General features: G+C 42.2%; 1 protein-coding gene across 1 annotated transcript in view; it reads right to left on the reverse strand.

Moving 5' to 3' along the window:
- Positions 1 to 1683: 1683 nt before the first annotated feature.
- Positions 1684 to 24004, reverse strand: part of LOC147633975 (uncharacterized) — a 48659-nt gene continuing 26338 nt past the window's right edge. Inside the window, exon 2 of the mRNA XM_086805613.1 lies at positions 1684 to 2130. Within this exon, the coding sequence (XP_086661739.1) occupies positions 1684 to 2130 (447 nt within the window). The remainder of the gene's footprint in view (positions 2131 to 24004) is intronic.

Below are 24004 nucleotides of genomic sequence, written 5' to 3' on the forward strand. Positions count from 1 at the left end.
TCTATTGTGTGTATTCCACACACCTTTTGGGGATGCATATGACATGTCTCTCTCTCTCTCTCTCTCACGTTGGTTCAACATGGTATCAGAGCTGTAGAGCAGACCACGAGCGAGTATTTTCATCATAGCTGACAAGGGAAATCGAAGTAGCAGATTTGGCCAGCGCTATCTTTTTGGAAACGACGATACGATCAATTTTCGTATTCAGAATTTTGTCATTCGGAGACCGTACGACCAAGTTACGATTGATTTTCTACAGCTGTCCTGGAAGATGACGATTTCTGTCTGCTCCTGTTCTTTGGCTTCTTGTTGTTCCTCTTCTTCTCTTTTGGTGTGTGTATATGCATATGTATGCATACGGTTGTGTATTATGAATAGAAGAAGAAGCGGTATACTTCTCAATGTCGGGAGCAGCGCTTTCACAGAGGTAAGTGCTTACGGCTTTCTTTTATTACTCAATTATGATAGAGATTGTGTGTATATGAGGGGGCATAGTGTGGGAGCACACACACGCAAGCTTTTGCATGCACACACAAGGAGACTCTGCCGGTGTGCCGTCGTAGAGAAGGTCATCTTCATCGTGTAAGCTCGCACGAGACGCTTGCGTGAGAAGGGAGAAACAAAGGAAGAGGCTTCCCGAATCCATAAGAGGTATTTTGGTGATGCTTATTGTTGTTTTAGGGTTTGATTATGCTCAGCCTTGCTTCCCCTACCCATCTCTATCACTCCGTCTCCATGAAACATGCGGTCTAAGTACTATGCGGGCGGGAAGGGGAAGAGAGAGGAACAAAGGAAGGGCCGTCTCAAGGCCGAGTTTTGTGATGAGGATTCTTCTTCTACTCTCTTATGATGTTTTTAATACATATCCCTACTCCTCTTACCTATCTACATCATCATCTGTGGCATATGAGAAGAATAGCAGTGAAAAGTGTTTTTTTCGGCAGGCTCAGGGGGCTGTATTGCAGAGGGCATAACTTTCTGTAGGAATGTTGGATTTCAAAGATTTTTATATCAAAATGTAGCCCTGATTAAGCTCTACAACTCTTGTGTGATGCAAATTTTCTGGTTTGGTCATCTTCATGCTCAAAAATTCGCCACAAAAACCGGCAGAGAGCGGTTTTGGCAGTTTTGCAGGGAAATTTGATTTTTTTGCCATTTTGGGGGTGGATTTTGGAGGTCCTGCACTACTTTTTTGCAGGGGGTCCAAAGAGACAAAGTTGTTCATTTTGTTTCCCTCTACAACTTTGAGGGGGTAGAGGGTGGTTTTTGGTGTAAATTGAACATTGGGGAACCTAAGAGGAGATATGGGAAGGGTCCCTACGGGAAAAGTCGGATTCACCCCGAGAGGTCCCAGACTTAGCATTTTTTTAGCTGTTTCTAGTTAGGAAAGTTGAGCAGTGAATTAAGTATTATTCCTTGCAGTAAAGTATGATCAATGTGCTATGGAAAACGGTATGCTAAGGTGTTGTTTTGCATGAGATCATGCATGGTTGAGATTATGGTTGAGGGTGGAAACCCACATGGTTATGATGTGATGTAAGTTGCAGGTTTATTGATGGCGATCGGCAGAGGTCCGATAGTGAGAATTGTATTCCTGATTGGCATGCATAAGGGTATATATGATTGATATTGTGGTTGTGGGTAGAGACCCGTATGGTTATGATATGCTGATGGGTTGCAGGCTCATTTGTTTGTGATCGGCTGAGGTCCGATAGTGGAAATTGTATTCATGATTGCTATTGGTTGTACCCTGATTGTTGAGCACTTGTGGTATGCATGAGCATATGGTTGACTAGGCTGCAGAGTCCGAATTGCATTGTGGAACTCTTCTGTGTCGATGTGGTTGTTGTGAAGCAACCACTGCCATGTTTCATACTCGGTGTGGCTCTCCCGATACCGCACCGCCTCTCGAGTTGGCCGCGACATGGTGATATTGTAAAACTTATCCTTCCATGCATCTTTTCCGCCGGACCCGTAGTGCGTGGGTGTTTGGCGCGCCCTTGCATCCCTTTGTTGGGAGTGTGCTCGTTGCCCCGCCGCCTGCTCGTTCATCTTCTCTTCCATCGCCGTCTCCCACTCTACGTCGTGGACTTGGCCGGGGCGATGATTATGGTTAGGGTCTTCGATGGCCTTGCCTTAAATTGATCGTGACTTATGCCATGGTCTGTGCTAGCTATAGGAATCACATGATTAAGCTTGGACGTTCATAATGTATTTATTGACAATCCAAGGTCTTATCACATGATGGTAATTATGCCTTTCTTTTCGATCAACTGCTGATGATATGTATATGGATTTTGTTCATCCTACCTCGGTGATGATCTGATTGTTTTATCTTATGACTTCAGAATCGTTACAGTTACTTTCTCATGGTCATCTCGGCGATGATCTGATCGTTTTAACTCATGACTTAGGAATCGTTATAGTTACTTGCTCATGGTCATCTCGGTGATGATCTGATTGTTTTATCTTATGACTTTAGAATCGTTACAGTTACTTGCTCATGGTCATCTCGGTGATGATCTCATTATCCTTTTATCTTGGCGGTGATGTTGATCTCTCGTTTGATTATTCTCACAAGGAAGTTGTGTATTTGTTCTTTCTATAGCTTTGAGGAAGTTTGTCTTGTGCGTAAAGAGGACTTTATTGATGCTTAGCATGCTGTTACTACTCGAGAGGCTTTGTAAGCATGCAACTATTTCTCGAGAGCCTTTGCAAGAAATAGTTAAAGGTGCCATGTGTTCTACCTTTGCTTGTTACATTATAACTAGTCTCACAGACTTGACAATTATGATTTTAAGCATGCAAGCCTCGGTGATTCTGACAGGTTTGGTGAGTTTGTAATTTTAGTGCCTTGGTATGATGCCATGGTGGTGATGGTTACACATTTTATCGATATATGTATATGTGTTCATTGCATTGATGTAATTCACTCACTACAATCCATGATGCCATGGTGTTGTTCCATGATGATGGTTACATGTTTCGTGTTCCGTGATGATGGTTACATGTTTCGTCGATGATGGTTGACTATGTTTCCATGGATTGTATCCATGATGCCATGGTGTTGTTCCATGATGATGGTTACATGTTTCATCGATGATGGTTGACTATGTTTCCATGGATCGTTGTTTCATGATGATGGTTATATGTTTCGTTGATGTTGGTCATTCCAAGCTATATGTTTTGTTGATGTTGGTCATTCCAAGCTACATGTTTCGTTGATGTTGGTCATTCCAAGCTACATTTTCGTTGATGTTGGTTCATTTGGCTAATCTATATTGGTTGATTGTGTTTCCATGGATTTTATCCATGATGCCATGGTGTTGTTTCGTGATGATGGTTACATGTTTCGTGAATGATGGTTGACTACGTTTCCATGGATTGTTACCATGATGCCATGGTCATTGGATGCACCGTGCCTTGGCTTTGGCTCATCAGATTGACTAGGTTTATTTAAGTCTATCAATGTCTTTTGTGGTCGACAATGCAACCATGCAGGTCTAAATGGCTATAATGGTGGTCAAGTCTTGGAATTCAATCTATGGCAACTAACAAGAAATTCTGTATGAGCATATTTCCCAAGAGGTTTGATTTCTCGTCCTATCAGCTTATGAGGTTTATGTTCACATCATGTCATCTTGGCTACATACTGCCTACGGATGTCAAAGGTTTGATTTCTCGTTCCGTCATCTTATGAGGTTTACTATCCTGATTGTGAATGTCACACGTTTGATTTCTCGGCCTATCATCTTATGCGGTTTACTTTCAAGTACGTCATGTCAGAGGTTTGCTTTTTCATCCTGTCAGAGGTGTCTACATCCTAATTGTTGTTTCATGTCAGAGGTTCGCTTTTTCATCATGTCTGGTCATCCTACTTATGGACGTCAGAGGTTTGATTTCTCGTCATGTCATCTTATGAGGTTTACTTTCATATCATGTCATCTTGGAGGTTTGATCCAAGTTATAGTTGTCTCATTATCTTGACTCATAATATTGGAGGTTTGATCTTATGTCATAGATTTTTCCCATGGCAAAGATATGATTCTAGCTTTCCATGATATCCTTACTAACTAGTGTCATTTTCTATTTTAGTGTTTATTGACAGGTCAATCTTCCAAGTCAACTTCTCCAAGTAACCAGATTCTCTTACCAAATCTAGTTCATTTGCCATTGATTGGATGATCTTCCACAAGTTGACATTACCATGCATGTCCTTGCGGATGGACTATATTCCTAAGCAACCATATAATAGATACCTTTATGTCTATTTCTTTACATACATCTTTTCGTGTACATCTCATATTTCTATAACAAAATTATGGTTTTCCATTTGTTATGGAGACTTCTTCCATATTACAGGGTTTATGGATCAGCATTGTATTTGGATATTGTTGAGCTTCAATATAGAGAAGAGACTACAAAAATATTATTTGGCATCGTCACGAAGATAGACTCGCACCCAACCTTCATGAATGGATCAAGACAACATGAAGATGGATGACCTTCAAAGCCTTCATGGCTATTGTGCACATAAGAGTGATGAAGTATATATGGGAGTGATGTAGCTTCTTCGCAGCCTTCATGGCTATTGTATATATGGGAGTGATGTAGCTCCTTTGAATAATACTTTGTAACTATAAAATAATTTAATATAGCGGTAGGTGTATATAGAGCTGTGGGTTTTTCCCTTAAGCCCCCAAGGGTTTTTTCATCCACAGTTAGAGACCCTTCTTTGAGCGGGGGTGTTGGCTATATATAGAATGTCTCTATATATAGCCCTAGGATCTCCTCTATATATACTCATCTATTGTGTGTATTCCACACACCTTTTGGGGATGCATATGACGTGTCTCTCTCTCTCTCTCTCTCTCTCACGTTGGTTCAACATTTCTTTATACTATCGATGATCTAGAAATCGGCCTTCCAGCCTCTACATGCTTGGCAAAACCCTACGAGACCATACACCTCATCGTCGGTCACTGGTGGGGCGAGGAACTCAAGCCGGCCTATCGCCCTCTCAGGATCCATCGCTCGATCCTCCTGCCCCTCAGAGGGATGTTTACACACTAGGGTGGGCTAATTTACCACACTAGCCTGGGCCCTCAGAACTAGTAGCATCACAATCACTCGCCTCAATCGGCGAACCTCATTCTCCCAATGGTATGAGGGATACCATGGGCCAACTCTGAGCCTTACTAATGTCTCCGCCATCCAGCTATACTGGCACAAGAACGGGGAAGTGTCAAGGCAGGGAGAGTTGAACCTTTATCTTAATTTAACCAAGATAACAATCCATATACTCAACTATATCATAGGAGTAGAATCCATGTTACCTTCTTAAGAAAACAATTATTAGCATTTCAACTTGAGATTGCGACGATAAGACATTCTTTATTAGGGCATATGATGTTGTTTAAAAGAATACAAACTTTAACTAGTAAATCAATCAAATAGATCACTATTAACAATTAATAAAGAAGCCGAGGCCATACCTCAATCCCTAAGAATGATATATAATTGAAAAACAAACTATATATATATACCTTATAGAAATTTGTCGTTTATCGTTGTCTTTACTCATTAATAAGAGTTTCAGAACTCCATATATAAGAATAGAGAGTCTTCTAATACCTTCTCTTATGATTGAAATCATCCAATCATCCCCAAGATTTATCTCCTCTTACTTGTACACTGACTTTTCTCTCTTTCGAAGGCCTATGGCAAAATAGCCTTCTCTTGCAGGGCTACGGCATATTATTCTTTCTTTAAAAGAAAAGCTATGGAGTTGTGCGCTTTTGCCGCACAGGTCGTAGCTGGGGACTTGCCAGACACCGTATGCGAGCCACGAATGGCTGCAAGCATACAACCAGGAAAGCAAGCTCAAACAGAATGCAAAGGTGTGTCACTCACCGCTCTAACCGCCGTGAAGGATTCCCGCGTCGCACAGCAGTGAAGAAGGAGCCACCGTCGCCGCTCTACCGCCGTGCCGCTACACAGTGCTCGATCGCTCTCTCACTCTCTCTCTCTCTCTCTCTCTCTCTCTCTCTCTCTCTCTCTCACACACACACACGCAGGAGAAGGAAACCAAGGAGATAAGGCAAGAGCACTCTTGTATTCACAACACATGAGAATAAGGGTTTTAGGGTTACATTTGACTCTTATAGGTGACTTGGCCGTTCACACTTGGGCACCCATACATGGCCGGCCGACCCTAACCCTTATCCTACTGATATTCAAGGTGCGCCTCTCATCGGCGATCACCCGATCCCTTTATCCTTTGCATATGGTGCCGACAAGCCCGACCCATGACTCAAAATAGTTAAACTAATTACATGACGTAAAACATAGTACGTCTCATTGTCCATCATAGGTTAACATGCCCCCCTTCCTGATGTAGATTCCGTCCTCGGAAGCTATGGTATGGTAAGCTCGATAGGGTTGTTGTGGTAGACCGTCTGCAAAACAGGGAAGTAGAGTGAAAGTATGCTAGAATTCAAAAAATATAAAGTGTATCAATTCAAGCATGTTAGACCACAATGGATGTTGCTATGAGAACTTAGTTTAAAGGGTCACATGAATGAGCTAGTGTAGCAAATTAATAGGAGTTTAAAATTATTGAAAGTAAATCAAGAGTTAGCAAGGTGTCAAAGGTTAATCAAGGTTTATAATTGGCCTAAGTCAAGGAAAATAACCAAGCTTAATAAATAAACAAATGACCACACTGTGTTACTCTAAGGACAAGTTAATACCACGAGCCTAGGGACACAAGAAACATCAGAGTTACAGGAGCCTTTTGCCTTTATTTTTTTAATGCACGTGACAATTTTTACACATAATGGTGACCTTCCTAAGGCAAAACTAACATCGATCCTGGTACCATGTTTAACACAAGGCATTATCTAAGAATCTATTAGTTCACCTTAGGCAAGGCTACCCCCTACCAACCAAGGCATCGGTCTCGAGTAGAATACTCCTCGCCTACCAAGTATCAATAAGGCGATAGGCCAACATTAAAGCACATCATAGACTTGTATTGCCATTTATTGTAGGCTTTTTTTTTTATCTTCGCTCTCCTGAACTATAATTTGTCTTGCATCCTTTCGACAAAGGGGTAAAAGCTATGTCCTAGAGGTCAACACACACATGGCCAGGTGTCAAACATTAAGATGGTTTGATCCTAGACCTAAGACAATCGTATTCCAAGGTTAACTAAAGACTGCATGTATTCTCAAGAATATATCCAATAAGGTTAAACTCATTAATGATTCACACTAGCACGTCAGGCGACTTCAAAAACTAAGTAGCACATTGACAATTTCCATGTGGTCATGCATTATAGTTCATGCAATTAATTGAACAGTAAAAAATTAAAGAGAGTGGGCATGGAAGAATTACACTTGAAATTGGAGATCTCCTTGATTTGACGCGACAGCTTGCAATTTGATGTAGATATATTTTGATGAACGTTGCGGCAGTCTCACGACTTGAAAGCAAACCCACCTCAAACTTTTTAACCTGTACAATCAACTAACAAGCACTATACCTCGAGAGGCACATCAGTGTAAAAATTCAAGACTCGTTTAAGGACTCCAAACTAGAAACAACTTGAAAACACTAACCTACCTACCAATCACCACACTACTACTGAGGATATGGGAAGAGGATGTTGTAGAGTCCTGCCTCTAGCCCTAAGGCTAAGCCTCTATCCGCATCATCCAAATAAATAAAGTCAACCTCAGTAGTGCCATGAGTTTCATCCATCCATTCATCATTGTCAGATATTTCCTTTTCAATTTCCCATCCACATAAACTCATCAAGAATGTAACCATGCGAGGATAGTCATCTTGTGGAAAAGGAAAGCATTGGGCTAATGGGGATATGTCCTCTACGGAGTAGGGGTCAGTCATGGTCAATAGGCGAATTAGCCATTCTAATTCCTCAACATTTTCCTCTCTGGCTAGTACATCTATATGATCCCATTCAGTTTCAATTACAGGATAGCACATGTGAAATATCTGAGAAAGGTACAGATGATACCTCTCATCAAAGGTGGGAGTGGATGAAGTGTATGATGATCGTGCATCTGCCATATCTGCAAACACAGATATAGCATCAGTAGGTTTATGACAGGTCAATCTAGTTTTTGATTGGATTCAGATATTTCTCCTCTTTTTGTGCTCTTGCTCTTTTTACTATTTTTTATTTTTCTTTTCTTGGTTTTTTTTTAAAAAAATATATGAAGCTATATATATACATCCCCTTGAATTTGGCAATTACATGGTCAGGGGAGAAGGTTAAGGAGGAAGCATTAGAATGTCGAGCGTGAGTACATGCTCCCCCTTTCCTTGGGTAGATCATATTATTTGCAATGATGTTGCAGCCTCTTGGAACCAATTTGTCCAGCGGGTCATAGGTTGTGATGTGGGCAGATAGCTTTTTATGACCCTTGTGGCCACATCCAATTGTAGAGATGGTAGTGTACGCTCCCATTGACGAATGGAGGAAATGGTTTCCGACAATACTATTACAAGGGGAGATGTAGACTCATCGGTTTTTTGTTGGGTGTTGACAAGAGTAGGTGTAGAGCATGTAGAAACTTCTATATGAGTGTGTGCCTGGCATGAGGAGCTAGAAGCTTCATGTGGCTCCCCCCTTCCTGAGCTAGGTGGTAATGATCGATATCATTTGGGAATCCAAACTAACTCTGGAAGAAGTGGTGCGGAGCACTCTATTACCTTTCCCTTACCACGGTCTTGAATTGTCATTGGGGTGGCAACAATTGGTTTGCAAGGTTTTACAGGTGATGTAGAGGGATTCAGCTTGTGTTTAGGGACCCAAATCTGGTCATTCCCCTCGTAGTACCCTTGGGCTACTAATAATTTTTTTGGGATCCATCGTGATGTTACATTTCCCTTTCTCGGGTGGGTAGCTGCTTTCCTTTTACGAGGCTTCTTGGTGGCTGAACAAGATTGAGCAGGGGAAGTAGCTATTGATGAAGCTTTTGGGACCCATTTGTATGTGTTTTTTGGCATAGTAAGCGGAGCTTTAGAGACCACCCTGCATGTTTCCACTCTTGGCGTTGAAGCGTTAGAGGGGTGGCAAACAATCAAAGGTGGTTTTGCCACTGGACTTTATGATTTTTCATTATCTAACATTTGAGTGGATGACTTAGGTGCGGGATTTTGAGCGGTCAGACCTAGTGTTGGTTCTTGCGTTGTGACTCGTCTGGTTGCCCAATCGATATTGCACTTGGTGGCCATCATCCATTTGCGCCCTAAGTTTACAGTCCCTTCCATGGTACCAGCAGGCATAACCAAAAAGGAATTATGGTCCCCTTGTCATAAGCAACCGGAGTGTGTAGAATTCCTTAGACAGGGGTTTTCTTCTTGTTGATACCTTGAACTTGGATAGCACTCTTGGATAAAGGTGGTTTTCCAAGTTGACACCACACGCCATATGATAGCAAATTGTGTTGAGCTCCTGTATCCAATAATGCATTATACAGCACCTCCCCGTAAGGACTCTGTAACTCAATTGGGTATCTTAGAGGTGGGTCAGATTCCAGTGAATCCTCCTCTGCCTCCTCAAAAAATACTTGCGTAATTCCCAAGTTGGCTTCTCGTTGTCGCCTAGCACGCTGTTGACGTTCTTTGGCTTCGACTCTCGCTTGTATCTCTTGAAGCTCAGCTTGTTCTTTAGCTGCCTTCTTTTGATGGATTGCATGTAACTCCTCTTGGCTCAGGGTGTCATAGTATCTTTTGAATTTACTCCCATTAAGGAATCCAATGGTTTCGACTCCGTCTCGAGAGTCTCCACTCTAATGGTACCTTGTGGGGTAATTTCACATATTCTATACGGTCCCTTACCAGCATATTTGAGCTTCTTCTTTTCGTTATGCACTCCATACATCAGGACTTTATCCCCAACCTTGATGTCCTTGTCCTTGAGGTGGCAATCAAACCATTTTTTCCTTCTATCCTTCTCCACAAGGGCATTGTATACAGCCAATTGTCTTTCTTCGTTTAGCCGCTCAAGGATATATAGAGGCTCTACTAAGGGATTACCATCCCAACCCTCTTGAGTAGCAACACGAAGACTAGGAATGACAAATTCCCACGGCATGACTGCTTCTTGGCCATATACCATTTTGAATGGTGTGCAATTAATAGCCACTTTGTACGTAGTACGATAGGCCCATAAAGTTGTCGTAAGCTTTAGATCCCAATCCGTGCGATGAGCTTCAACTGTCTTTATCAAAACAGAGATTAAGGTCTTGTTGGTACTCTCAGCTTGGCCATTCGCTTGCGGATAGTAAGGAGTAGATTTATGATGGGATATCATGAAATTTTTGTGAGCTCCTTAATCACTTCATTTATAAAATGCGTACCATTGTCGCTCATAAGTTCAAAAGGACAACCGAAGTGTGTGATTATATTTTCAAAGAGGAACTTGGCTGTTGTCCTTGCATCTGCCTTACGTGTCACCTTCGCTTCAGCCCATTTGGTCATATAGTCAGTGGCCACAATAATATAGCGAGATTGTGTGTTTCGGGCCGCTGGGCTAATTGGACCTACAAAGTCTAAACCCCACTTTTCAAATGGTTGGTTTACTTTGATCGGATGTAGGGGCATCTCCTGATCTTTCCGCTGGGGTTTCTTGTATCGTTGGCATTCATCGCATCCCTTCACAAAGAGTGATGCATCTTGGAACATAGTGGGCCACCAATACCCTGATTGTAAGATCTTTCGCGCAGTTAAGTCTCCTGAGAAGTGACCACCGGCTACACCCATATGTGCCTCTTGCAAAATGTATAGATACTCATCCTCTCAGGCACAACGCCTAAGAACGTCATCCTTTCCTCTTTTATAAAGAGTCCCTGCTATCAGGCAATAGGGTTCGCATTCTTTGATCAGCTTTCGAGCTAGATCTTTACGAAGCTCCTTGGGTGGAAAGCCATTAACCAAAAAGTTAACAATCTTCTCACTCCATTTAGGCATTGTCTCCACCATGAACAGGGAAGTGTCAGGTAAGTCATCATCAACCCCCGTAGGAGCCTCACCATTAGGTATGCGAGACAAATGATCAGCCATAACATGTTTTTTACCAGGTCTCACAACAACAGTGAAATCAAACTCAAGAAGAATCAATAGCCATCGTGTGATTCTTCCTGTGGAGCATGGTTTGTTTACCAGATACAACAATGCTTGATGATCCACATAGAAAACAAACTTGGTGGCAAGGAGGTAATAACGAAATTTCCTTACTGCATACATCATTGCCAACCCTTCTCGCTCCGTAGTGGTGTAGTTCATCTCAGCATCGTTCAACTGGCGACTGGCAAAGCTAATGGGGTAGTCTAGCTTGTGTTCTCCAGGTTGAGTTAACACACACCCAATAGCAAAGTTTGATGCATCAATATGCACATGGAAGAGTAAATCCCAGTTAGGCATTCTCAAGATTGGAGCACTCGCCAAGGCCTTCTTTAATAGCTCATAGGCACGGTCACATTCTTCGGTCCAAATAAACTCGATGAGAAGCTTATACAATGGTCGAGCTATCTCGGCGAAGAAGAGAATAAACCTTCGATAATAACCAACGTGGCCCATAAAGCGTTGGACTCCCTTGTAGTTGGTGGGTGGTGGCAGTTCCAGAATGACCTTGATTTTACTCTCATCCGTGGAAATCCCATTTTTGGACACTATATGCCCTAAGATAACTCCGTGTTTAACCCAGAATTGGCATTTGAAAGGATTCAAAGAGATGCGATATAATCTACACCTTTCAAATATTTTTCGTAAACACATCAAGTGCTCATCCCAAGAGGAATGAACACAAAGATCATCTAAGAAAGCTTCACAGAAGTCCCTTAGATATTCCTTAAAGGCCGTGTTTATCAATCGTTGGAAAATCGTTGGAATGTTGCAGGTGCATTGGTCAAGCCAAAAGCCATGACGCGAAAGGCAAACACTCCAAACTCTGTGATGATAAATGCTATTTTAGCTTGGTCCTCGACTGCAATTGTGATCTGATTGTAACCCGAGTACCCATCTAAAAAGCTATATGCCTCTTTGCCTGCCACTCTTTCAAGCACATGTTCAGAATATGGCAAGGGGTAATGATCCCTTCTGGTGGCTGCATTAACCTTTTTAAGATCAACGCACACTCTGAGTTTCCCATTCTTCTTTGGTACGATGACTATCGGAGAAACCCATTCTGAGTGCTCAATAGGGTATATGAATCCACATTTTACAAGCTTTTCAATTTCCTCTTGTACAATCTTTGCGTACTTAGGATTCATTGGGTAGGGATGTTGCTGGACTGGTTTAGCAGTGCTAATCATTGGAATCGTGTGTTGCACCACCGAGGGTGGAACACCCTTCATATCATGATATGTCTAAGCAAATATGTCCTTGAATTCTTTAAGAAGCTACGTAAGTGCAGCTTCTTTTGCCTTGGTGAGGTCTTGAGCAATAAAAACTGGTTTAGACTTCTCACCCGGATCTGCTAAGTCTATCTCCTTAACTACCGCAGGGCCATCGTAGACACCGCTACTCCCATTGGTAGGCGTTCGTTGGGCTTTTGTGTAGACCACTTTACATTCCCCTGTGGTGAATGATTTGAAATGCTCGGGTGCGGGGTGTAAGTCTACTGGTTCTTGTTGTGCCAGGCTTTTTTCTTTCAATTTCGCTTCCTTTTGTTGCTGAGCCAACTCTTGGTTTTGCCGCCTTCTTGCAGTACGACTTAGTTTCGGCTTCTCTTCGATTTCTAATTGGGCGACGTCATGAGGTTGCGGAATACACCACATGACACTTTGGAGGTATTGTCCCCAATTATCCGCTAATTTCCGATGAGCATCACTGGCTCCTACATAACTAAGCCATTCTGTAGAGTGGATCTTTCCTTGTTTATTGCAGTGCGTACATTAGCTCGATAGCGTTGGCGCTTATGTCTCGTTTTCTTCTTACCAAGTTTTTGATTTTTGTTTCTATCAGATTCGAACTCACTTGGTCGACCTTCACTTGTGTCTCCCTCACTTTTGGATGAACTGCAGGAGGTTACTGTCCTAGGCCTTGAGCACCTTGTTTCCACATTTGGGTGAATATTTGATTCATCCCCTCCATCGGGTTCAGAGTCAGTTCCTTCTTGATATTCATACTCAGAGTTGCATTGGTCAGAGTCTTCGCCACTTTCAGTGTCAGTGGAGGTTGCCGCTTGCTCGCCATCAGGAGTCAAGTGCATAACACCTATCATGTTTATTGGCACTAACGATGGCATATCTTGCCCCTCAGGTGTTACCCAACTTGTGCCTCTATTTCCCCATGTGTCTATGGTTGCCGCTAGGTGTACCCAATCCACGTTATCTCACTCCGTCATACCCGGTAGGACATCCATATAAGGAGAATCTTTCCCATCATCAGTCTCTTTTTTGCATGTATAGCAATACCTTAATGGGGCGGAGTGAATAGTGGTATCCGATCAATTATCGATGATAACCTTGCTTCCTAAAGGATGTGCACGACCCTTCTCAAGATCAACTCGAATGACAGAGTCTTGGAATTGTAGGTAGACATGGTTTTTCGACCAGTCATGCACCATTGTGCTTCCCTCATGAAAGGACGTCCTAAGATCATTTGATATGACATAGGATGTTTGGAGAAATCCATTACAATGAAGGTATGTTTTACCTTGTATCCCAGGACCTTGATCTTAAGGTCCCTTAACATTCCAATAGGTTTAGCTATGGTTCCGTTTGCCATCTTAACCACTATGTTTGTGACTTCGAGGTGAGGTCTTCCCATAGATTCCCAACAATTTTTAGTCACAATGCTCACACCAGCACCACCATCAAGGATTCCCTTTAGAGTTAATCCCTTGGTAGTAATGGGGAGGGTTGCATTAGATTCGTCACCTTCAAAGTACTGTCCCAACTTGTTAACAGGTATTTCACGACCGAGTCTTCATCTGGGTTGGGTTGTAGATCCCAATGTTCCCCTTCATCTTGAAGTGTGTCGGGTCTATCCATATTTGCAAATTGTGGTAACCCCGCCTTTAGTTCTCCATTGAGAAATGCCGAAGAGCTAAGAATAGCTCAGGATCTCCGTATAACTTGGATATGATCGTGGTTCTGATTTCAGAGGACATGAAATCCATTAGCTTGGACACATTCAACGGTACTTTTCAAGACATCGCCCCTTGACTAGGGACTACCAGTGAAGATGGAATCACTTCCTCTTCGATGGGGTCAGGCATTCCCTCACTAAACATTCTTTCAAGCAAAAAGGGTGTTTGCCCACTTCCTGATGTCCTATCCTCACTTTCTTCCCGAATGATACTAGGTATAGCTAGCGGTTTATGGTTCCTGTGAGGCTGAACTTGTGTTGGAAACAGTGTGTTTGGAATTTTGAATTTTCTCGGGTTTGGCTCCAGTTCTCTTTGTGTTTCTTCCACCAAACCTCTTAAGTGTTGCACTTGTTCAATCTCCTCAATTGGGTTTGGGTAAGTTCCAATCTTTTTCTTGAGGGTTTTTAGCCCACTTGGCTTGTCTTGGGGAGTCTCAGTCAGTTTGGGTGGTCGAGAGGGCATTAACTGACTTGGTTGTGGGGCCGAGGAAGTTTCCTTCTGTTTCCCCTTATTTATGTACTCGCTTGATTCTCCTTCATTGAGCTCCCGAGTGGGTTCCTCCCTTAAGGTAGTGGCTTTGGTCCCCATGGTTTCTATTGAATCGGAATCATCTTCAGGATCATTCATATACACGGGGTCGTCTCCTGTCCCTATGTTAGTCTTTGAACTAGGCTTGGAGCTCGTGGCATTAAGCGATCTCTTCCGCCGTGTTTTCTTTTTCTTTGCCTGAGTGATTGATGCAGTATCCCTCTCTTCAAGAATGTAGTTTTGATTTTGAAGCATTGATCGTGTAACTACATTCGCGGGTACAACGGGTGTGGTTCCTCGTGCTTGGTTGGTGACCTCAACCAAATTCAATTGCGTAATCTTGGGTGCATTAGGATTATGTGGACATTGAGCAATTAAATGATCTATGCCACAACGATTACATGTAAGTACCGGCATTCCCGATGTGCTCCCTTGATTTGGTTGCGTTTGAGTAGTAGCGATCTTCTGTAGCCTATTAGGGCACTCCGCTACACGGTGCGGTCCACCACACTCATAGCATTGAAGAGGTGGTCTCCTCGCCAAGGTATTAAGGTTTTGCCCTCTTGTGTGGCGAGAGCAGCCGCTTGATATACAGGCTTGACTTGCCCGAAATGCCATGTAGTACTGGGGAATCATTTCAAACGTATCAATCCCATATGGAGCAGTGGGGTCACTGGCAGTGGTAACGGCACAGACTGGACTACATTCGGATTCCTTGGAACTATGTGCTGTGACGGTTGCTCGACAGGTTGTGCAGGCATTAGCGCAGGTACTTGAGGTGTGTTTGACCAGGCTAGTGGTGCCTGATTCGCCATTAAGTACTAGGCAATCTTAAGATTGATGGCCATACTTACCACATGCATTGCAATTCCCATTGAATTTGACTCTGAATGTGGGACATTCACTCGTGCTATGTGGTCCTAAGCAAACCGAACACCATTGTTGCTCTCTTCTTGGGTACATATGGCTATTTTGAGGAGCTCGATTACCCCTAAAGTATTCTTGGAGAGCCTTAGTAAGGTCGGTCACAGACATTTCAGATATCTTGGGCTCCTTGGCAATAGGTTTCACCGTCATTAGCTCGTGCCCAGATACTTGCGAACTAACGGATTTTGTTTCTGAAGACACCTTTTTACCTGCAATCATCAAGTTGTCTTCTAACTGGATTGCATTGGCAGTGACTGCTTCCCATGTTGTAAGACCTCTAATGACTAGGCCATTGTATATGTCCTCATGGCGTAATCCTCGGATGAATCTATCGAGCAGTTGGTTATTATTGAAGCGCTCATCGGGAGTGCAGCGAGAATTTAGATGCTTCAATCGACTTATAAAGTCTCTCACTGACTCCCCTTCCTCGCGTTCAGCTTTTTGGAGTTGAGATGCTACTCCCCAAAGCACACCCTCACGTATGTATTCTTTCAAGAACAATCTCTTGAGAGTGGGGTAGTGAGTGTGCTCTTCAACCCTTAAGGTTCGATACCAATCTCCGGCCTTCCCACTCAAGGTTAAGCCTAAAGCTTTACACTTATGCAGCTCATTGTGCTCTTCCAAGGAATCACACACATGCTCAAAAACTTCAATGTGCTTCCTAACATCTTCGTTACCCCACTGAAGTTTTGAGTGAGCTTAGCCACTTGTACTGCCTTGCTTCTAGGTTCTCTCTCAGGCATGCCCCGCATGTTTTCCGCAATGGATCATCCGATCGTCTGAGCAAACGCTGCGAGATCACCTAGGTGAGCAGGCATAGCTAGTGGAGGCACTTCTGGGATAGCCTGGCTGATAGGAGATAGCGTTGGTCTGAGTATGTTGGCAAATGACTTAGGATATGATATGTGACTAGGCCTAGCTCCTCTTGGATAAGGGTTGTGATAAGGCGGTCATGGAGCATACGCCATTGGGATACTAAGAGGCGTAGGAGCTACATGAGCATGAGTAGCGATAGGTACATAGGGTCGATAGGCACTGGCACGCACTGTTGTAGGTACTGTTCCACTAGGTAGTGGTGTCGTACTAACTACAATGGTAACAGGTGCGCTTTCTGTCATGCTCATCATTGGGGTAGGCATTGTGGATTCCTTAATGGAAAGTTGAGCCAAGGTTGGAAAACTAAAGTTACTGCTCGTGGGCTCAACTTGCATTGAGACTCCAGGCGAAACAACATACGAAGGGTCTATGGGACTCACCGAAGGAGTCTCCACCAATTGTGATAGGGTTGGTTGTTTGGCCTTGCCCCTATCCAAAAATCTCATAGGACCAATGGAAACTAAGTTCACTCCCCTATTTTGCCTCTCAATTTGGATAATTCTATGAATAACCTCACATATCATTTATTGTTGCTCCTCTAGATTAGTGGCGCTAGATGTAGATTGTAGGACTTCTAACCAACCTACATTGTATGTGTAACCCGTATATAGGTCAGTTAGAGTCTCTGTGTGTAGATCATATTCCCAATTTTCATTGAGAAATATCCCATCCAGACTTGGTGTGCCAAACGGTTCTCTTGAAGTGGACGCAATGTCACTTCTTATGGATTGGCTTGTAGGGACCTCTACTTTAGGAAGAGCATCGGAATGTGGTAGCTCAATAGGGCCCTCATTAAACGAAGTGGATAGAATATCCACATGGACACTCTTTGGGACGGTAGGGTCCACATAAGATGTGAATGGCGAATCTACTACCCCTTCTTCCTCATTTACTTCGCTTGTCGCATGTTCAGAGCGTGTAGCTCTACTAAAGGTCTCTATTAGACGACTAAACATGCTAGATCCGGGTTGTGGGGCCCAAACTGGCATGTTTTGGCTTATCTCCTCAAGGTTCTTGGTAGGGCGCCCTTCCATGGCTTCTGAGTCAGAGGACGAGTCACTATCCACTATTCGTGGATCTTGGGTTTCACTCCCTTGGGTTCCAGCCGAAGGCCAAGATGCTAACGTGGAGGGGATGGTGTGAGCCTTCGTAAACTGAAACGCTTTCTAGTGGCTCAGGCTCTAGCACCCGACCAGAGCGTAGATGTATGTGACGTGGTTACCCCACGGGCGTTGGTGACTACCCTTGAAGTCCACACAAGTGGTTTCTTAGGTGTTTGGCACCCCATTTTTACTTGTTTTTAGATTGTTTTTAACTCGTTTTTGACCCCCTTACTTACGGTCGAACTTGGACTAAAGCGTGTGATAGCTCGAAACGAGCGTATCGTTTAAAGGGTCCTAGCGTGCTTTACAGCACCGTGTTCGCCTATCCAGAGCTCCTGTGGTCCTCAAAACAGTCCGTTTCCCTATGGGGGAAGGGGCAAAAGCCTATTTGCTTGTGGAGGAAAGGGTGAGGGCTTTATCCCACATGCTCACTTTACTCCTTGGGGAGTGGGCTACATATAGGGCACGACTTCCCATAAGCTCTCACTTGAAAGAAAGCTATGGAGGCTCACTCTCCTATATATATATATATCAAAAGACCGAGGCCGGGGTCGTGGGTCATGGGTCAATTGGGGTTTTTTCTTTTCAAAAAAATTTTTTCCAAATAAAAAATCTTTCCTCTCCACACGTTTGGTTTTTTCTTTAGAAATAAAATTTATTTTTTTTATTTTTTAATTTTTTTTAATTTTTTTAAATTATTATTTTTTATTTTTTAATTTTTGAGATAAGTTTTCTAGGGTTTCTTTCTGGGTTTCAGCCTTGGCCGCGGCACGGTTCGCACACAGCACAGGTCTGGGGATTCACAAATCTCCCCTTGCACGTAGAAACCAGATAACAGAACGCACGCCCACACGCGGAGCAGAAAAATAACAAAAAGAAACAGAAATGTAGAAGAAAAATTACAGAAACAGATTGCAAAACACGGAAACACCTCGACAACAAACGCATAGTCGCTTTTCTACAGTGTAAATTAAACTTCACACAGCAGCCCGAGCTGTAAACTGGAGCTTGGTGCAGGGCAACTCCCCGGTAGCGGCGCCAAAAATGTACACTTTTGCCGCACAGGTCGTAGCTGGGGACTTGCCAGACATCGTATACAAGCCACGAATGGCTACAAGCATACAACCAGGAAAGCAAGCTCAAACAGAATGCAAAGGTGTGTCACTCACCGCTCTAACCGCCGGCGTGAAGGATTCCCGCGTCGTAGCAGTGAAGAAGGAGCCGCCGTCGCCGCTCTACCGCCTCTCCGCCCCGCCGCCGTGCCGCTACACAGTGCTCGATCGCTCTCTCTCTCTCTCTCTCTCTCTCTCTCTCTCTCTCACGCAGGAGAAGAAAACCAAGGAGATAAGGCAAGAGCACTCTTGTATTCACAACACATGAGAATAAGGGTTTTAGGGTTACATTTGACTCTTATAGGTGACTTGGCCGTTCACACTTGGGCGCCCATACATGGCCGGCCGACCCTAACCCTTATCCTACTGATATTCAAGGTGCGCCTCTCATCGGCGACGATCACCCGATCCCTTTATCCTTTGCATATGGTGCCGACAAGCCCGGCCCATGACTCAGAATAGTTAAACTAATTACATGACGTAAAACATAGTACATCTCATTGTCCGTTCATAGGTTAACAGGAGTTTTAGCCTCTTCCTCCGAAGGACAATAGCAACCTAACCTTCTTTTCTAAGATATTAGATAAGAATGAAGAGATATATAGATCTCAAGCTCTAGGATTACCTTGAGGCTACTTGTTACATTCTTACAGTTTTCCCTGTATAGAGACCCTGACGGAATCAGCAAATTGTTTCGGCCATAACTCTCTGATTAAAACTCAAAGTATGGTCATATAACCAGTCAAAATAACCGGAAGGCATCTAGCCTAACGCGGGTAGAATAGGCAAAAACGTCTTTTTATAATAGCAAACACGCCATCTTTAGAAACACGTTGCTTTTCCACATTTTTAGTATGCATGGACTCTAAATATGTAAAAGTACTCTAAATATGACCTCTTATCACCTAAATTCGAATTTCTATTTTTGGAGATACTTATCTCTTAATAAAACTATTCTTGCCTTCTTATTTCTTTTAGGATTTTTGGAGCTAATAATTTTATTCTAACACTTTCCTAATGTTTCTAGCCTTAACTCTTCTCTAGGTACACTCTCTTTCCTTCTTGAAATCAATATTAAAAGACACACATACATACATGGCTTAGGAGGGACCTAACAATCTCCCCCACTTATTAAAAGATTCGAGATGTCCTCATCTCGCGAGCTGGGGTAGTATCTAAGTAAATCCTTTTGTCTCATCCAAAGTGGTGTCCCCACTAGGTACAAATATTCTTTTATCTAAACATTGTTCTTCAAGAGTCCCTTATTTCATGTGTTTGGCTCGTTTTGTTGTGCCTCCAAAAGGTCTTTATTATTCTAAAGTTAATTGGCCTTATTATCCTAATTTCATGCATCCATATACCTCTTATACGATATGAACGTTCGAATTCGTTATTCTATATCCCAATGTAATATGGTACTTAACAAACTATCATGGAAAAACATAAGGGAATCAATCCTTTTTGCAATCTAACCGATGATAGCAATTTCAAAATCTTAGTATCATCTTGTAGAATAGCTCTATTCATCATGCACATTACTTCACATGAATCTTGCACCAATCCTCTTCTATTTACTCATAGAAATACTTGTTGAATTCGATTATCTTTAACCCTGCTATCCGTATTTCTTGGCCTAATTTTTGCTCTAGCTCATGATTCCTTGTAGCCAAGGGTGGGCTTGACGTTTCTCTTGAATTAGGGGACCTCTTCTTGATTAGCATGGAAGAACTCGTGTCCTTTCTTGACACTTTTCATATTTTTTAAAAAAAACTTTATCATAGTCTCTGGCTATAATTATGGCTTCTGAAATAGAGGATGGTTTTGCATTCTTGACGAGGTTATTCAATGGTAGATTAAGCTTCCAAATGGAGAAGAGTTACCTCATCCATCTCTAGAGCTAATCGGAGAAGTTTTAGCAAGATTTTGGTGGTATTCTTTTAGGGTCTTCCCTTTTTTGGGTTAGCTCCAAAAATTCATTCATTTTATCCTCTCGAAATCTTAGAGGACAAAAACCTTTCTCGAAGGTGTACTTTCATGGCATCCCATCACTGATTCTGGTTCCAGTGGTTAGATTGACAACAGTGCTTCCAATTGATTTGGCATTTCTTATAATTTTTAGATGCAAGCAAGGGTGAACTTGCTTCTTTCATTGTATTAAAGTTCAAAACTATCAAAATACTTATCACAGCACCACATTTGAGGGCATTCAGGATTAATACATCTGAGATCTTCATTTTTTTGAGAATTACACATATGGTGCCTTGGGATTGACACATACAAAGATTATCAGGATGAACACGTCTGAGATGATTAGTTTTTTGAAAATTACACATCTAGTATCTTGGGATTAACACATCTAAGAGCATGATCCTCTAGGAATTACACATCTGGAGTTAGACCCATGTTTGTCTGAGATGGGTTCAAGATCTTGGATGATCATCCTAGTGTAAAGCATCCAATGGATGGCATTCACACGTCAACTATTCAAACCTTAATGGAGTTATAATCTTGATAATTTAAAATATGAAAGTTAATGAGATATATCCTAAAAATTTCTCAAAAAAAAGTTTCGGTCTATCCTTCTAGTCATGAAGTCTCTCACTAGTTTTTTACTTAAGATAGTCCACTAAGTCTTATCTTGGAAAAAATTTCCTACTCATCGACACCTTGACCATGCAGAGATTCAAGGATACGATTCATAGGTAAGACCTAGTTCTATCCTGCAGGGGGAGCGTGGTCTTCTAAAACTCAAATCACCCATAGGGTAATTGACCATAATTTGGACAACTACTAGTCTTGATTCCAAGAGAGACAACGCTTTTTTCCTCATCCATGCAAGGCACAGCCGTTGGCCTAGTCTTCTAGAATAGAATTGCTCGAGAACCTATTTATCTAGCTCGAGAACCTATTTATCTAGCATAGGGCTTTCACTTAATATCTTGGAAAGCTACTCGACTAATCGGGTCCACCCTTCCATAGGATGGTGCCATCGGGGCATTCCATCCTCCCACTTTCCACCCTACTCACGCGTCAATTTGTTTTCTAATTAATCCTCCCACCACACTGTGTGACATAAATAAACATGTTCCTTAATTAAGGCCCTTTACACAAGGTTTGTTAAAACAGCCTTTTTTCACAGTACAATAATGCCAAAGACAAGATTTATAAAAAAAGTTTATACATGAATCAATTCTATACAAGCCAAATCGGCTCTCTTATTCTTTTCCTTTATACTGCCGATGATCTAGAATTCGGCCTTCCAGCCTCTACATGCTGGGCAAAACCCTACGGGACCATACACCGCATCGTCGGGCTGGCGAGGACTCAAGCCGGCCTATCGCCCTCTCAGGCTCCATCTCTCGATCCTCCCGTCCCTTAGAGGGATGTCTACGCACTAGGGTGGGCTAATTTACTGCACTAGGTTGGGCCCTCAGAACTAGGCAGCATCACAATCACTCGCCTCAATCGGCAAACCTCATTCTCCCAATGGTATGAGGGATACCATGGGCCAACTCCGGGCTTTACTAATGTCTCCGCCATCTGGCTGTACAAGCACAAGATGGGGCAGCGTAAAGGTAGAGAGAGTTGTACCTTTACCTTAATTTAACCAAGATACCTCTCTTAAATCCATTTCTATTATCTTAAGGGTTTTCATTAATGTGTTCTATGAGATGCACATCTTATTAGATTGTCACATATTACCATCATCCCTTGGCATGAAGAGTACTGGCTTCAGCATACTCACCACATCTTGCAGCGCTACCCTCAGCCAAGGTGGCAACCCAACTATCTCCACCCAAATAGAGCAGGCTTCCTTCAAGCTTTTGTTGATGTCAAAGGAAGGGTTGAAGGGCATTGCATGCACCAAATTTGAGCCCATAAAGAGAGGAGCTCTTGTAAGTTATAGCCGCAAACACGCCATCCTTAGAAACGCATTGCTTTTTCACATTTTTAGTATGCATGGACTCTAAATATGTAAAATTACTCTAAATATGACCTCTTATCACCTAAATTCGAATTTCTATTTTTGGAGATACTTATCTCTTAATAAAACTATTCTTGCCTTCTTATTTCTTTTAGGATTTTTGGAGCTAATAATTTTATTCTAACACTTTCCTAATGTTTCTAGCCTTAACTCTTCTCTAGGTACACTCTCTTTCCTTCTTGAAATCTATATTAAAAGAGACACATACATACATGGCTTAGGAGGGACCTTACAATCTCCCCCACTTAAAAGATTCGAGATGTCCTCATCTCGCGAGCTAGGGTAGTATCTAAGTAAATCCTTTTGTCTCATGCAAAGTGGTGTCCCCACTAGGTAGAAATCTTCTTTTATCTAAACATTGTTCTTCAAGAGCCTTATTTCATGTGTTTCATTTTGTTGTGCCTCCAAAAGGTCTTTATTATTCTAAAGTTAATTGGCCTTATTTATCATAATTTCATGCATCCATGTACCTCTCATATGATATGAACCTTCAAATTCCTTATTCTATACCCCGATGTAATATGGTACTTAACAAATTTTCATGGAAAAACGTAAGAGAATCAATCCTTTACGCAATCTAACTGATGATAGCAATTTCATAATCTTAGTATCATCTTGTAGAATAGCTCTATTCATCATGCACATTACTTCACATGAATCCTGCACCAATCCTCTTCTACTTACTCATAGAAATACTTGTTGAATTCGATTATCTTTGACCCTTCTATCCCTATTTCTTCTATTTACTCATAGAAATACTTGTTGAATTCGATTATCTTTAACCCTGCTATCCCTATTTCTTGACCTAATTTTTGTTCTAGCTCATGATTCCTTGTAGCCAAGGGTGGGCTTGACGTTTCTCTTGAATTAGGGGACCTCTTCTTGATTAACATGGAAGAACTCATGTCCTTCTCGACACTTTCCATATTTTTAAAAAAAACTTTATCAGTCTCTGGCTATAATTATGGCTTTTGAAATAGAAGATGGTTTTGCATTCTTGACGAGGTTATTTAATGGTAGATTAAGCTTCCAAATGAATCGATGGAGAAGAGTTACCTTATCCATCTCTCTGGAGCTAATCAGAGAAGTTTTAGCAAGATTTTGGTGGTATTCTTTTAGGGTCTTCCCTTCTTGGGTTAGCTCCAAAAATTCATTCATTTTATCCTCTGGAAATCCTAGAGGACAAAACCTTTCTCGAAGGTGTACTTTCATGGCATCCCATCACTAATTCTGGTTCCAGTGGTTAGATTGACAACAGTATTTCCAACTAATTTGGAATTTCTTACGATTTTTAGACACGAGCAAGGGTGAACTTGCTTCTTTCATTGTATCCATTAAAGTTCAAAAC

Source organism: Cibotium barometz, chromosome 11 (assembly GCF_041138505.1).
Source record: "Cibotium barometz isolate CiBa-2024 chromosome 11, ASM4113850v1, whole genome shotgun sequence".
NCBI classification, from domain to species: domain Eukaryota; kingdom Viridiplantae; phylum Streptophyta; class Polypodiopsida; order Cyatheales; family Cibotiaceae; genus Cibotium; species Cibotium barometz.